Source organism: Leptosomus discolor, chromosome 1 (assembly GCF_034619465.1).
Source record: "Leptosomus discolor isolate bLepDis1 chromosome 1, bLepDis1.hap2, whole genome shotgun sequence".
Classification (NCBI taxonomy): Eukaryota; Metazoa; Chordata; class Aves; order Leptosomiformes; family Leptosomidae; genus Leptosomus; species Leptosomus discolor.
In genome coordinates this window covers 117762289-117778637 of record NC_141391.1, presented here as the reverse complement: position 1 = coordinate 117778637, position 16349 = coordinate 117762289, and the positions used below count along the sequence as shown (strand labels likewise).

General features: G+C 45.6%; 1 protein-coding gene across 1 annotated transcript in view; it reads right to left on the bottom strand.

The window, feature by feature from the left end:
- Positions 1-13700, bottom strand: part of MPZL1 (myelin protein zero like 1) — a 36024-nt gene extending 22324 nt beyond the window's left edge. Inside the window, exon 1 of the mRNA XM_086463209.1 lies at positions 13595-13700. Within this exon, the coding sequence (XP_086319335.1) occupies positions 13595-13700 (106 nt within the window). The remainder of the gene's footprint in view (positions 1-13594) is intronic.
- Positions 13701-16349: the final 2649 nt, after the last annotated feature.

Here is a 16349-nt window from a genome sequence, read left to right as displayed (position 1 = left end):
CAGCCTTAGTTCTTCTCAAGAGGAAAAAAAATATGACAGGAGACTCTCAGAGAGAAGGGAGCTTTAGGAAGGGAAGTTCTGCAAGGTATGTAGGGAAAGTTAAACATTTGCTCTTCTCCCACAGATCCCCCCTGATCCCACCCCCTGTCCAACTGCCCATAGCCCAAATATTTCTCTCTGAATATCTCTTCTAGCCTTCAATTACTTTAATTCTCTTCAGCAGAAAGATGCTTCTATTTTTCTCACCTACCATCAACATCGTTGGAAAAAACCCACCCGTGCCTCTTCAGCCATTTCTTTTTCGTCTCTACTGTTGCTGGAGTTGTTTTACTCCAATTACATCAACTCTCGCCAGCTAAATTTTCAGCCCCCACACTTCAATGAAAAGACTCTGTCCCTCATCTTCCTTCTCAGACAATCCTCCTATTCTTGAAATAGGATACGACACTCTTATAACTTACTACTCTTACTCACTAATCTTTTCTTATTGTTCTCATCATGGATCTTCATTTTTCATCAATGCTCTCTATTTTCAGGTCTCTCTTTCCTCAGTATCTTGTCTCAGGGATCTCATCTGCAAAGCAAGTTCAGCTCCCATCACTGTACTGACTACTCAGTGTCTCTGCTCAGGTTCTGTCTCCTTATGTTCAAAGAACAGTCTCAGTCTGACATCTTTGTCAATGCTAAGCTGTCAGCTCACGCTAAACGGGACTACAACAGAGTTCATTACTTCCCACAGAGCCCTCCACAACTGCATTTATCACCATTGACCTGCCACACGTCTCTCCACTTACAACCTGTACAGCAGCTTTGACTCTGAACTCTTCTGAAGTCAAGGCAGAGTCTTTCAGAGTTTACAGCCACCCACTCAGCTGACACCAGTCCAAAAACTCATTTTGTATCTTGGCCTTCATTACTGCAATGTCCTTTTTGCTCCGGACAGATAGTCAGTAACAGACCAGTAACTATCACAGTTCCTGGCAACCAAACAGCTCCAAGGGTGACATTAAGAAGAGGAAGACATTGCATATGCAAGATCACTGCTTTCTTCCATTAATTGACTATAGAAGATGTTGTACTCAACGTACGCATGCCCAGAGCAAGCAGTATTCATTATACAGCATCGCCACCTAATCAACTTTATTGACTTAGTAGTACTGTTTTAACTCAATTGCTGCAAATGAACACAACCTTCCTGACTCTGACGATGTAGCTCTCCAGTAGCTTAAGCAGATCTGAAGATGCAGAGCTTCTCAATTTCTTCATAATAACACCGGTGTGCCTGCCAGGTTATGCAGAACTACTGAAAAAGATACAAGTTTTCAGATAGTTCAGCCCTGGCCCAGCTCACAACCCCCAGGCACTGTGCTGTCACTGATACTCTTAGGTCCTGCAACGATACACTGTGCTGAAATCACCCCTGAGAAAAAGCCTTTACAGTTACCAAAGCAAAGTACAGGAAAATAAGGTCATTCAGAATTGACAGCAGACAAGCATTCATAACCACAACAGTTTGCAACTAGTTAGTTAATTAAATTTTGGTTAGTTAGTTAACTAAATTTGGCTTTCAGTGAGATTAAGAGCAGTCAAGGTTACAGTTTTCACCAGAGTAACATGGAAGACCGCAGCATTGCACTGGTAAGTGAATTTAGCTGGTATCTTTGAAATGGGGTACATCTTGATCAAAAAACTGTTAAGAGAAGATGCCCAGTTGCTGTCTACAGCACACTGATGGGAGTCCTCACAGGTGTCCTCTCTGGGACATCTTTGGCCAGGTCAGCTGAGACTCATCAAGTCACATGTGCTGGCAACTTAATCTGCACAGGAAACACAGCCTATGTGACTGGCTATCTTACAGGTCAAAGTCTGGATTCTTCCCCTTGTCCGCTACCACTAACTGTTTGTTTAAAGCTATCTCCTCAATTAAACACAACAATATACAAATTATGGTCCACTCCCCAGAAACAAGTTACAAGGTCATGAGTTGACATAACAAGGTTACAGGGGGTTATAGAGATTCATCTACGCATGCCACAGTCATTTAAATGACACGAAGCATCCAAGCACTTATCCTTGTTTCAGTATTAAAAGGCTCTTGCCCAACCATGTTACAGCATTGATCTCATCAGACTTTTCACATCCTCATTGTAGTATCTTCTCCTAAACACTGTCCCTCACACTTGGGAGGATCTGCTCAAAAACTGCGAACTTATTTCATTTCCTTCAAGCCCTCTTAAATGCTTCCAAAACATTTGGTAACAGCATCTGTACAAATCCAACAGTGCCTAAGCTGCCAGTGCTTAGAGATCAATGCCTACTAAAGCTGAAGTGTGTTTTTCCTACTTGTATCCCCTGGTTGCTCATACTTGTTTCACACTAGTTTAAAAAAAAAAAAATATAAAAATCTTTTGATCAAGAATTGGTTTTGTTCTACATTTTTGTATACAGAAATATTGCCCACACTCTACTAAGCACAGGCTGAAAGTTTAGTTTGGTAGCACATCACAAGGAAATCCTTCCTGGCACTGAAGGTTTACACTCATTAACACACAGCTAACAAATTTCTTTGTAGACCATAGTCTCCACTGAGATCTTGGGTCCAACGAAAAACTGCTGTTAATTAAGGATATGAGCCCACCAAAATAAATTCAATTCCCCTGGATCCAACTCAGCTTGATCACTAGGAGTCCTAACAAACCAAGAATGCAAACAACTAACACTGTAATCACAGGCATCTTCTTTCCACAAGCACAAACACAGCCTAAGCGGAAACTTTTATCAGATCACTGAATACTGGATGCTTACTGCTGCTACAGTTCCCATCCTACACTGGGAAAAGTGTTACACTCCCTTCCTCTTGAAATGGATAGTCATCAGTTTATTAATTAATACAAGCAACTTGCTTCATTTATCTTAAAAACACCTGGTAATACAGTCATTTACACAATTTATAAATAAAGTCTCTTCTGGAAGAAAGATCAGGAAATAAGCAAAAAGTCTAATGAAAAAAGATTTAATGATTCAGACAGGCTGTTACAGTTGCCAAGTTGATGACAGAGTTGGAGATCAGGAAAACAGAAAGAAACAAGAGAGTCCAAGCAGTTCACATTTAAAGGTCTTGATAAAATAATAGAAAAGTCAGTGTACTGATATGTTTGCTATGTTTGCCCAGCAGCCCAGAAGTTTAACCAGAAAGGAGGATGTGGGATTTTGTTATGATTAGGGGTCATAAGTCACAAAACCAATATACACTTGTGAAACAGTGCTTTCATTAATAAATACTCTTTGCTTTCATTAAGAAAAACTCTTTCTTAATGTCAAGCGTGTTGTGAAACATCAAATACTGTTGGCATCACTCTCAATACAGTTGCATGACATTTAGTTCTTTCTCCCACAAAGCACAGTTTCCCTGTACAATAAGCATGAAACAACAGCAGCAAGACTCCTACAAAACATTTCAGAAAACCAGCACAAAGTTATAGTCCTCTACTGCAATTATAGGCACTTACGTCCCCATAGGCCATCATTTCTTCACTGTAGATAAAACACCTAGTGGAGAAATCCTAGCTTTCATGTCTTAGTATACAGGAGCAGATATGCCCAAATCATTCCTCTGAAACTCCACAAGATCTGTTAAAGCATCCAGATGCTGGATTGAATTTCCACACAAAGAATTCATCGACATCATTTAGCTTTAACATGGAAGTGAAATCCATGCCAGGCATTCCACCCAGGAGCAAACCATGCTGTATTTCGTAAGGACAACACACAAATATTAAGCTACATATGTCAGCGAAGCAAAAAATAGACTGTCTGATCATCTCCATACCAGAAATCCACCATGGAGTTATCTAGTCTGAAGTCTTATTAGGTGTATAGATATAAAAATGCATATATACGTATATATTTCTACATATATGTTCTTGCTTGTCATTGTGGTGGGTTGACCTCAGCTAGCTGACAGATGCCCACCCAGTCACTTTCTCACTATCCCTTCTCAAACAGGACAGGGGAAGAAAAGAAGATGAAAATGCTCATGGGTAGAGATAAAGACAGGGAGATCACTTACCAACTACCGTCCCAGGCAAAACGGACTTGACTCAGGGAAAATTAATTTATTGCAAATTGAAGTAAGAGTTGCATAGTGCAAAACAAAGACAAAACCTAAAATACCTTTCCTTCACCCTTTTTTTCCCCTTCATTCCCAACTCCTCTACCTCCTCCCCACTTCCAGGCAGCCAGGGGAAGATGGAGGGTTCTGGTCAGTCCATAACATCTTCTCACTCCTCACACCTTTCCCTGCTCCAGCACGGGTCCTTCCCACGAGCTTGCAGTCCTTGAAGAAAACCTGCTCCAGCCTGGGGTCATCCACTGGCCACAGTGCAAATATCTGCTCCAGTGTGGTCCTCTCCATATGCTGCAGTGGAATACCTGCTCCACCGTGGTCTCTCCCCAAACCTTCAGGGGCTGAAGGACAATCTCTGCCCCAGCACCTGGAGCACCTTCCCCCCTCTTCCTTCTCTCACCTTGGGGTTTGCAGTGTTGCTCCTCAAACTTTTCCTCCCCTTGTCCTCACTGCCTGTGTGGTGCTTTTTGGTGGTTTGTCCTTTCTTAAACATTATTGCAGAGGCGCCACCAGCTCGGCTGAGGGGGTCAGCTGTGCCCTGTGGTGGGTCCAGTGGAGCTGGCTGGAACTGGCTGTGTCAGGCATGAGGCAGCCCTAGCCTCTCCTCACAGAGACTGTCCCTGCAGCCCCCCCCCAAAAAAAACCTTGAAATCTACACCCCATACGTTCAGATATGACACAAAGCAACATCAGCTAAAGAAATGACGACCAAAGTCCCACCAACCAATCCTGACATCTAAGTTTCAAAGCAACTACAACTAAACTCCACTGCCTCAAAGAAGGACAGAAAAGTTTAGTTTCACCCTCAAATGCCAATCACCAGAACAGCTTTTTGCTGCTGCTGCTGCAACAGCTCCCAAGGTTGCCAATCTCGTCAGTAATTCAGGCTGCTGAAGGAAAGAGAGCTTCCTGTCTTCAAAAACACAGCTGGTCCTGTAGCACCCTATCAGCTCTATGAAACAGAAAGAAAAGCTGTTGACACCTAGCCCATGAACACCTACCACCTCCTGCCGCCTTACTGCTGGGAACTTTCATCCCCCAAGTAGAGAAAAGCTCAGAAGAGCATCTGCTAACACAAAATTCCCTTTCTCCTGGCCTCTTTGCACATTCAGCTAGGCTCTGCCTGACTCAACACAAGGGAAAAAAACAGCATCTTGTAACCCCAAGTGAAAGGAAAACAATTTCATTGAGAAACCTTAAGCAGGCTGTGGCAAAGCTGTCAAAGCAGTCAATAACATCCATGTATCTCAGCACCGCATACTTCCGTGCACTTCCTTTGACAGAACTTAAAGACAAGTCTTCAGAGTCACTAAGCTTTGGTACCACCTTCTGCTGCCACGCTACAGAGTCAGTTTGTCAAGTGGTTTCCTCCACATGACACAGAGCTGCTCATTGTTCTACCAAGGGGCAGCACAAGAACCTATGCTGAGATTCACTTCCAAAGCCCATGCTTGTAACTAGAAATGAGGAACAAGCATGAGAAACAACAAAGAACGTCTGAGCTCCCTTGACAGCCAGGTCACAGATTTCTTGTTCGATCCTGAGGAAACCATTTCACTAGTGTATTACTCTCTCGACCTGGAAAGCATAAAATTGAGATGCTTGTAAAGGTGCCCAGATCCATGAACAAGGAAGCACCATAGTTGCACTGCTTCATGCTCCAATTACAGAGTCAGTCATATGTCAGGTTTGGGCAGATGCTTATTTAGTCTCAAAACCAGTAACATCCAATCCTTTTCTAGTAATTTTTTCTCTGGGATCATAAAGCAATACTTCCCTGCCTATGCTGGAGAGTAGGACACCATTAGCAGCTTAGGTACTTTCCAAACCAGACATCGTATTTTTCCGTTCAACAGCCCTTAAACGGTTTTCCTTACATGACCAAGCAAGTTTACAAGTGTTCAAATTCAAGTAAACAGTTCTTGTTGACAAAGTCAAACCAAAACAGTGAAAAACCCAAAGGGGTAAGTTAAGTAAACCCATTCAAAGTACAAAGGGTAACTGGAACAGCTGATGGCAGCTGTTCTACCTCTAATCTTGCAATACTAACACAGTCAGTAACAAACACAGCAGATTACTCCTTGGGCACGGGGAAAGATTCCAGAAAACGGGAATTAAGATTAAAGAAGGGCTACACAGAACAAGAAGATAAAGAGTACATCTTGAAAGAGTCTCCTTGAAACACACAGTTTTTCTCACAAAAAAGGATACCATTAAGCCTGCTTCAGAACTGAGGGAAGCTGAGTACACATGCTCAACATGTGGCAGAGAGAGTGAAGAAAGTATCCCACCATCACAAACATTTCCTAGTATTACTATAGGAATCTACTAAAACTGCCACAATGTCTACTAAAGAAACATGACTATTAAGGATCAGAAGTTCTAGACAAAAAATAAAATACCAAACAACAACAAAAAAGAACATCAAGGTATGGACATTAGAGATGGACACATCACTGGCTGGAACAAAAGCTTCCCTCTAGGTCAGCACTGGTTATTAGTACTATTACAAGTGAAACTGCATTAAAAATACCGGTCTTGTCATACCAGCCAACTGCTGACGGCATGCAGCATCTTTTTGACAAAAGCTAGCATTAACAGTGTGGAAACTACCAATTTGCAAAACAAACCAGGTAGTAGAATTTAGGATGTGGATACACAAATTTCACAAGGAGATGCAGTGCAAAAAGCTACATATCAAACAGACCTAAGAAGCTGCCCTTTTTTTTTTTCCCCCTTTTACATCAATCAATCCACAAAGCTGCAACCAACTCAACGACCACAAATCTATACACCAAGAAACATTTGCAGAAGCAGCACTTTGAACCATCCAAAGTATTAGTAGCATTTCAGTACCAGTCACTCCCACCTGTCATCATTCCTGACCACCGTGTCCACCTCTTGCCAAGTATTGGTATTCCCACCAGCCTGAAAGGTGAACACAGGGTTTTTTCCTGAGTACAGAGGGACCCAATTAAAACCTGTTAAATAAATCCCACTAGTTAACAGAGCAAGGAGATAGAGACAGCTGAAATTAAGTCATCGAAGTCATTACCTCCTCAGCTAAGAGAGTACTCAGTCACATGGCCAATCTCTTCTGGTGTGACTAGAGACTTACCTTCAGCAATCCAAGTAAATCCAAAGCTCTCTGAGTACCAGATCCCTTACTGCTCCACTGACTGCTGAATGCCTGCAGCCACCTCTGGCACCTCGCTCACAGCAATCTCACACTGACTTGCTAACCAAACTTGCTAACTTACTTGCTAAGCAAACACATAACTAGCTATAACCTGCAGTAGTGCAACCACAAAAGCAAAAGCCCATACTATGTATTTCAAAGCATTGTTTCAGAAGAATTTGTCAGTGGTGGTGCCAATTTAAATAGCTCCCATGCCCACTTAAAACATAACGTGATGAATCTGACCAGGAACTAACCCATGTTCAAAACAGCTCTTTTTGCATTGTTTTCTTTTAAATGAGAACAACACCCTAACCCAGTCCACCATATTTCTACAACAACTGAGCAAGGTTAGGAAGCACTGAGTAGGAGCTGCTTCAGCTGGCTCTTTACAGGAACACTTCTCCTTTGCAAAGTGTTTACGGCCTCCCTTATAGCATACTCTACACCACTTCCCCAGTTTACACATATGAGGTCATTTCTAGAGCCATCCCTTTGTTTAAAGCAGCACGCCGGTGCTGACTTTGTCAAGCCGCAGGCTATGCAGCATCTCCACGCAGCCATCATCTCAACATCTTCCACACTGAGAGTCAAGCAATCCTGTAAGACCTCTATCAGAAAACTTCAAGACATAGTGACCAGTCAGGTTTTAAAAATCCTGCTGCACAGAAAGCTTTATGTAATTTACCACTAAGAAGGAGACTTGTTCACCATCTTTCACTTGCACGCACTACAAAAACAAGTTACTGAAAAGTGTAACAAATGGCTAGCAGCCAACTGAAGATAAACACCTCCGGTGCTGGCCATTTCACCTACCTGGAGTTCACCTGCCCTGATTCACCTCCACCGCATGAAGTGAAAGTACTTCGGTGCCACCAGCCACCACTCACACAACTGCTGCACTGCCTAGAGTTTAACCCTCCCTTAAGGATCAGAACCTCAATCCAATTTTAAACACTGAAGGTAGGCTGTAACCAATGTTTCAGGGCAAGCTCCCTTCATGCTCCTTAACATCACATGTGTAAAGCATCAGCAAAAGTACCACAAAGCATCTTTTTCTACAGGGTTGTAGGTCAAGAGAATTCATGAAAACAACTAGCCTTCCTGTTTTCCTTACACACTTTAAGCCAAAACCTAGCAGCAGTACCAACTGGAAAGTGCCAACTCAACAGCTAAATGAAAATGCAGGAGCCAAAAGGCACAGAAGCAAAAGGGAACAACACTCAAGGATTGTGGGTTAACCCCGGTGGGCAGCTCAGCCGCAACCCAGCTGCCCGCTCACTCCTCCCAGCGGGATAGGGGAGAGAATCAAAAAGGTTAAAGTGAAAAAACTCATGGGTTGAGGTAAAAACAGCTTAGCAGGTAAAGCAAAAGCTTTCACTCACTGCTTCCCATCAGCAGGCAGGTGTTCAGCCATCTCCAGGAAAGCAGGGCTCCATCAGGTGTAACAGTGACTTGAGAAGACAAATGCCATAAGGTCAAACGTCCCCCCCTTCCTCCTTCTTCCCCCCCAGCTTTTATGGCTGAGCATGGCATCTGTGGTATGGGATATCTCTTTGGTCAGTTGGAGTCAGCTGTGCTGGTTGTGTCCCTTCCCACATCCTCATGCACCCCCAGCCTACTCACTGGTGGGGCGGGGTGAGAAGCAGAAAAGGCCCTGGCACTGTAAGCCAATGTAAAGCAAGTAATCAATGTAAAGCATTCATGTGTCATCAAGGTTGTCTTCATCACAAATCCAAAATATAGCACCGTATAAGCTACTATGAAGAAAATTAACTTTATCCCAGCCCAAAAGAATACCAATACATTTACTTAACATAAACATCTTCAATTAAAAAAACCCAAACCTTGGCTTATTGAGGACAAGTAACTGAATGATCCTTCTACTTTAAAATTAAGAGATGGGCCAAAAAAAAAAAAAAAAAAAAAAAAAAAGTCAGTGGAACTGGGGGAAATCACCTGGCTGAAGGCTCATCTTCCAATCAGCTCAGACAGCAAACAATACTGATGTTGCCCCTGCCTCAAAATGCAGTACAGCTTACTGCTAAATCCTAGTCCGAGTTTGTTGCTCTTCTAGGCAACTGCTGTTTTGAGATAAGAGCAAATCACTGAAGTTGGAGTTCTCCAAGCCCCTTCACCAGCAGCAAAGCCAGCTCAGAACTTTTTGTCCTCTCCCACTACAGCTTCCTCTTACACAAGGTGTTAGCATCCTCTCCATCGTGCTCATCACTACATGCAGGGTCACACTAACCCAGATCAGCAAGGTAATGAAGATAAACAAACCACACACAAAACAGAAAGACATAAACCGTAAGGATGTAAACATTTTCATACCCAGCGCTTCCAGCTTTCTGATGTATTCCTAGGATATCCTGAGTTAGCCTTCAACAGTTCAAAAAGGTTAATTTTTTTTGCATATAAGACTGTTTACTTTATTAATTTATCAGTTAATTGCATGTACATGGTAGAAAGAGCCATGTATGACATATATGATCAAACCACACTCAGGAGAACTCCTATGGGTGCTAATAATAAGCTTTAGATAGATGACTCCATGATGACCTACAGAGCATCTCTCTAGCAAAATAATAATTCATTAGAAACTATTCAGATTAAAAAATCTTTCAAGTCAAACAGCACAAGACATCTCCTTCTTTGGTCTTCCATCTAGATGGAAGGTATCCTGTACTGTACACAGGACATTCACTGTCTACTATTATCATTCAAGATAAGACAGGTCCACAGACAGACAGTGGAATTGCTGCTTAACGCAATCAATTGCAATTCAGACAACAAGCAAAAGAGCCATGTGCATCATTATTTACATAGAGGTAGAGGACTGTTGGGTGACTGGGGTCAGGAAGAAACTAGTCATTTTACAAGGTGGCACTAAACCACCAAAATATCAAGCTAGAGTCTTTTCAACATATTCAAGACCTTCTCGCTGCTACAAGCGAGGTGACCTGAGCAGCAGTCCCGCCCTCAACCCAACCAGCAAAGAGAATAGTTTATCCACCTCATCACCTTTTCCCTTCGCATAACCCACTTAGTGCTGCAGGCAATTAAGTCTTCCTACCTGCAGCATCAGTGGGCTCATCTTAAAAGAACTAACAGCTTCTGACGGGGTGAATAAAGCAATTCTGACTAAACCTGGCACAATACGAAATGAGCAGTGCAACCCTGACTTACACTGTTATTTTCATGAAACATTTCAAGCAGCAACTGAAACATGCAGCTGAGCTCAAAGCAGCAATAGGCACTTGAGCTATTTAACATCTTGATACTCTTCTGCTTGTTACTGACCTATGTGCATGTGCGCGCACACACGTGACTGTGGATAAAACTGGTAGTAGAAAAATTTAAAAAAAAAAAAAAAAAAAAATCAGGCTTTGTTGGCAGTATTCTTTCCAGTAATGTCTAGACATTCTTTAAGACTTTCAGAAGCAATCAGGCACCACGCTCTTGTTAAACCCAGACAGGACATCCCTTTAAGTGATACTTACACAGCTTACAAATTCAGAATAGCAAAATAATCCATTTTCTTGATACTCCTGACTAGTTGTTCAAGGTTTACCCACCCATACAAGAGATTATACCTGGATTAACCACTTACGCCACAAATATCCACAGGATCACAAACAGCACACTTGACAATGATCCTTCATTCTTGCAAGTAAATGAAGCAATTGGGTTTTCAGATGACTGAGTGTAAACAAGCAATATGAATTTCTAATGCACGCATGCAGGTGCACACAAGAAAATAAGCTTAAAACCTGTTAAGTGTACTTGGACGCGAAGCAACAGCGACCCACTTGGCTTGGCAAAGCAGACTGTAATGTTGAACAAGGCCTGTGCAACACAGTCCTCCAAGTAATATTTCTGTCTCACTGCAGGTTATTGGCCACTGGAAACAGGTCTGCCATTGAGCATATGAAGCAGCAGAAGAGGAGCCACAAGCCAGGGCAGCTAAGCTATGCAGCACATTACCCAGCCATGAGCAACTGAGCAGTAACAGCCCCCTGAAAATGCCACTTCTGCCCTTGTCTTTTTGCTTGGCAGTTTTTGATTTCTGAACCTCTCACTAGATGAAAACCCAGCATAAAAATCCAGGCCCAGGAAAGAAGGCTCTTAAAAACAGCAGGAACTGGGACGACACATGCAAGCCGAACACATGCAAGCCAAAAGGCAGAGTATTTATTATACAAGATTCCTTACAAACCCAAACCCTAAAGAAGGTAATCTTTTCCCTACCAATCATCAAGCTACCTACCAAGCAAAAGAGGTGAAGAGCCAGCACTTTGGTCACTTATTCCCATGCAAAGGTGTAAACCTTGTGACAACTCCATACATGGACAGAAAAAATAAAAGTGCCTTTTCAAAGCCCACAGAAGGATTAAGGGCATGCAGTATAAGCATGGAGAGAAGCCAACATGGGAATAATCTCTGATTTGGAGTTAGAAAAAAAATCAATAGTTGTAGGGATGGGAATAGAAATATGATTCAACACAGATAAAATAGTGATTTTAACACTCATTTATTCCTTTAAATTGCAATCTCACTTTTTAGACAGCCTCCACACTAGGGAGGGTCTCTTATAAAAGAGTATCTCGTAGTTTTGCTTGGTTTTAAGATACTATATTTGGTTACATACCTCAGACTTTGTAGAATGAGGTACTACTCCCAGCGACCCATAGCATTACTGTAGTTGTACCTTTTGTTGTGGTCAGGGAAATATGCTTCCTTCTTCTCTTGTCTCCACATTTATTTTCAGAGAACTTAGTTTTACTGTAAGCTATGTGTATCTCATATCTACCTACTTAATTCTAAATATTAAGGCTGTCTCTGAAGATATACAGCAAGCCTTAGCAATCCCTATTTATGTTTATTGCAAAATGCAGTAATCTTAAACAAATCCAAACAATACTATTGGGAAACAAGAAGTTTTAAGTTTCTGATCACTCAGCACAGTTCCTTATTAAACCTTTTTTCCAGATATACTTACAGTTTTACACAGTTTTCCAGACAGATGAACTGAGAAGGCATTAGGCTTCTTTAATGATTCCTACTGAAACACTTCACAAAGTTTTACCCACTAGCAAGTATTGCCAACCAAAAATATCTTCAGGTGCTGTACCATCATTGTCCACACCTAGCATCTACACGCACTGAGCTACCTCGGGAAATGTATATGATCTTTTCCTTTCAGAATGACATGTGAAATACAGAACTCTCTGTCCTGTAAGAACACAAGCCACAGCGAAGTTAAGCGTTACCCTTGCCTTTTCTACTGCTCCATAGCCTTGCACTCATTCTCCATCTATACGAGTCACAAGCACTTCATTTTGGCTGATGTAATTACTCCTCCACCCAAATACTTCACCACTGACCAAATCAAAGGTGTTTTCCAAGTCATTTACCACAACTCCAGCACCCCCATTTGCCGCTCACCTCCACGCCGCGTTGTACCAACAAAGACGACTCGCCTCCTCTGACTTAATAGCGCTGCAACGGGGCCGCCACACATCGCACCCGGGGCATCAGCGGGCCCTGGCCACGCCGGCACCCTGGGCCCCGGCAGGGCTGTGTCCCAGGCAGGCCCCGGTACGGCCGGCGGGGCGGCACACCTCTCCTCCCCCCCGGGGACACGGCTCCTGCCCGTAGGGAACCCGGGCAGCACAACGCGCCCGGGTGCTGTGGGCGTCCCCACGGGGCCGGGCCTGCTCCTGCCGCCGCCGCTCCAGGAGAGGAGAGGAGAGGAGAGGAGAGGAGAGGAGGGGAGGGGAGCGAGCAGCTCCCGCAGCCAGGCGGGGAACGCGCCGGCGAGGCCGGTGCGAGCCCCGCCACCTGAGGTGGAGGAGTCCGGCTTTGAACCGGGCGGGCAGGGAACAGCAGCGCCGCACCCTGCCCGCGGAATCGCCCTCCGTCCCGATAATCCGACGACGACGATCGGGAACAGCGTTTAAAAGGACGAGCCGGCTGGACCCAGGGCGCCGGGCCCTCGGGGATGAGGCAGGCAGAGGCGGGCGGCCCTTCCCCGGCCGTACCTCGCCCCTCACGGAGGATGCCGCTCAGGGGGTGAGGTCTCCCGTGGAAGTGACCCCTCTCTCCCGAGTGCGGAGCAGAGCGGGCGGCCCCCGCTGGGCCCAGCCCGCCGCCGCCTGCCTCGCTTCGGGTCGCGTCGGGCAGCTCCCCCCGCCGCATCAAGATCCGCCCAGGCTACGAGCGCAGCCCCGCGGGGGAAGCAGCAGCGGCCGGCCGGCCGGCCCGCCCTCACTCACTCACTCACTCACCGGCGGTCAGTGCAGCGGCGGCGGCGGCCAGCAGCCACGCCGAGCAGCGGAGCCGCGCGGGAGCGGCGGCCACCGGACGCCCCGCAGTGCCTCCAGCCGCTGCCATCTTCCAGCCACCACCTCCCCGCTCCCCCATTGTCCGCCCCCAGCCGCGGGCCCGCCCCCCTGGGCTCCGCAGCCCCCTTTCCTCGCCGGGATAGGGCTCCGCCGCTGTCACTCGCACACACCTCCTGCGTCCCCCTCGCTCCCGCCCCGCTCTTCCCCGAGGATTGGTCAGAGGAGCGATCCGTCAAGTCCAAGCGCCCTATCCAAGCAGGAAACGCACTGTCCCGCCCCCCGAGCTGGGCACGTACCTAGCTTCCCCCCACCCCTCGGCGGCTGGTGTCGGGGGAGTGCTGTGGCGGGTATTCCGAGCTCAGGGGCTAGGGGCCCGACGGAGCTGTCCCCGGTTCAGTGAAGTTGGGGGGACCCGGGCACAGAGGCACGGTAGCGGCAGCCCCGGCCGTGCTGGCAGCGGGGAGGCTTGGAGACTCTGGGTCTCGCCGCTGACAAGCGCTTCAGGCCTCTGCAGGCAGCAGGACGAGTCCGCGCACGGCCGCAGCCCGCCCTGCCTTGCTGGCTGCCCTGCCTCCGTAGGGACGCAGCAAGGGAGCCCAAGGCAGCCCAGCGCCAAATGCCCTTTCCTCACCGTCTGTGTGGAAAGCTTTCTGAGTACCGCCAGAGGCACGCTAACCATCTTTCTGGTTTACATTAAAAAAATACTGAAAATAACTGACAGCCACGCCAATGGAGTTGTGCATTTGTCAGTCAAGATCTACACAAGAGCTGTGGGGCTGTTGCAGCCTACAAGGACCACAGCAGAATTCAAGCTCAGCCGTATTGCAAGGTTGCTGCTCGCCACATCCATGAGGCTTCAGAGGCCTGCAGTGTGCTCGGCTCACTCCTGCCCCGTGCTCCGTGTGTCACGACTTTCTCTGCCGCTCTCTGGCCACATGTCTGTATATGAAAGAGGCTACAGGAAAGCCCCTGGTACTGTGTGCCATGTTGAGGAGGGCCATGATGAAGCAAGCCCCTGCAAAAACACAGGCAGGCTTTTCTTCCAGCTGTGATGCAAGAAGCCAGGTTTCAGTTCTCATGGGATTTAAACATGTCACGGCGTATACAAGCATTATTTACGCCCTAGGGGGAAGCTCTGGAGCATTTTTCCCGGCTAACTGTTGTACGTGTTTTCCAGAAACCCAGGCTACCAGAAATCCAGGGCAGCCATTGGGAACAACGATCAATGCAGGCAGCTCTTTGTATCACAGGGAATTACCACTTTGGTTGGTTGCCACCTCATTTAGTCCCTCTGACTTCCCTTGCAGGGGAGTCTTTGGCCAACTGATCAGTATCCCCACTTTCCAAATGGAGCAGAAACTGGTACGCCACTAGTGATAAGCCTTTCATCCCAAGCCCTTCTGCCGCAAGTACTACCTCAGAGCTCTTCCCTTGGAAACTCCACCTGCCCTTAACAGCTCTCCTCAGTGACTGGAAGTGCTCTACCAACATGGAAGCACACCAATACCCAGAGTTCACTATTTACCTTCAGCTCTGCACAGTTTAAAAATCTTCAATCCCCCAAACAGGCCAAGCCTCATCTTTCTAGGCATTTTTTCAAGAGAGCTAACCCAAAGCTTTTAAAAAAATACATCCTTTTTCTTACTCTAAAATTTACTGACCTTCACAGAGCTCACACGTTCTCTTCTTATGTACTAATAAGCCTGATTCAGCCGTACGTGCCCCTTGCCAGAGAACTCCTACAATCTCTCCCTTCCCTGACTGAGCTGAGATAACATTGTCCCAGGTAGAGCCCTGCGGTTGCCCCGTTTGCTGTGCACTCATACTGCTGTTCAATACAGAGAACAGCTAGGAGAGTATCCGGTCTACTTACTGTACACCATTTTTTATCCAGATAGTAATGATCAAATTATTGTCTTCTGCTATTTCCAGAGAGGAAGTGGGGTGCTGGAACAACTGAATTTGTCCTGAGGAACATATCTTGCATTTGTATGCTACAATATGTTACTGTTCAGGCTATGACAAAAAGAACTGGAAACACCTCTCGCAGTAAGCTGTTAAACGCAGAGCCTACGAGCTGTCCTACACAATTTCTTAACTGACATCCCAGCACGCAATCCCTGACAAGCTAACCCAAATAAAGGTGTAGTTGCTGCTGTCCTTTTTCCCTCCAGCTATACAACTCTACTCTCCGTCTAGGGATAATACTGGTATTTATCAAATTCCTTAGTAACTCAACTCACTTAGCTGGCAACTAACTCATTTTTTCCATCTGCATACGGAAAGGTGGGGAGTTACCTCTCCTCACACTGAATGCATTCCCTGTAGAGTCAGACAAGCAGCAGTGACAGAGCGGGGCTGCCCAGACAGTGGGGCAGGAGAGACCACAGCAGCCTCCTGGCAGGCTGTTGTCACGTTGCCTGACCGGTTTCTGAGCTTTCTCACGTGCAGTAAAGTCAGCATTCAGTCCCACAAGAGAAGGAAAAACGCTTTTGTGTCTTTTTAATTTCCGCTTGTCGCAAAAGGAAGATCCAAAACAGTGTGTGTCACTCGGGAGAAGGTTAATTAAATTTTTTAATGGTTGCTGTTTATGTTAGAAATTCAGACTTTTGTTATCCTACTGTTTTGAAGAGCTCTCTAGTAGCTTGCCAGAGAGAGCATGCAGGATTATGATGTCAAACAAAATAAGGGCAACATC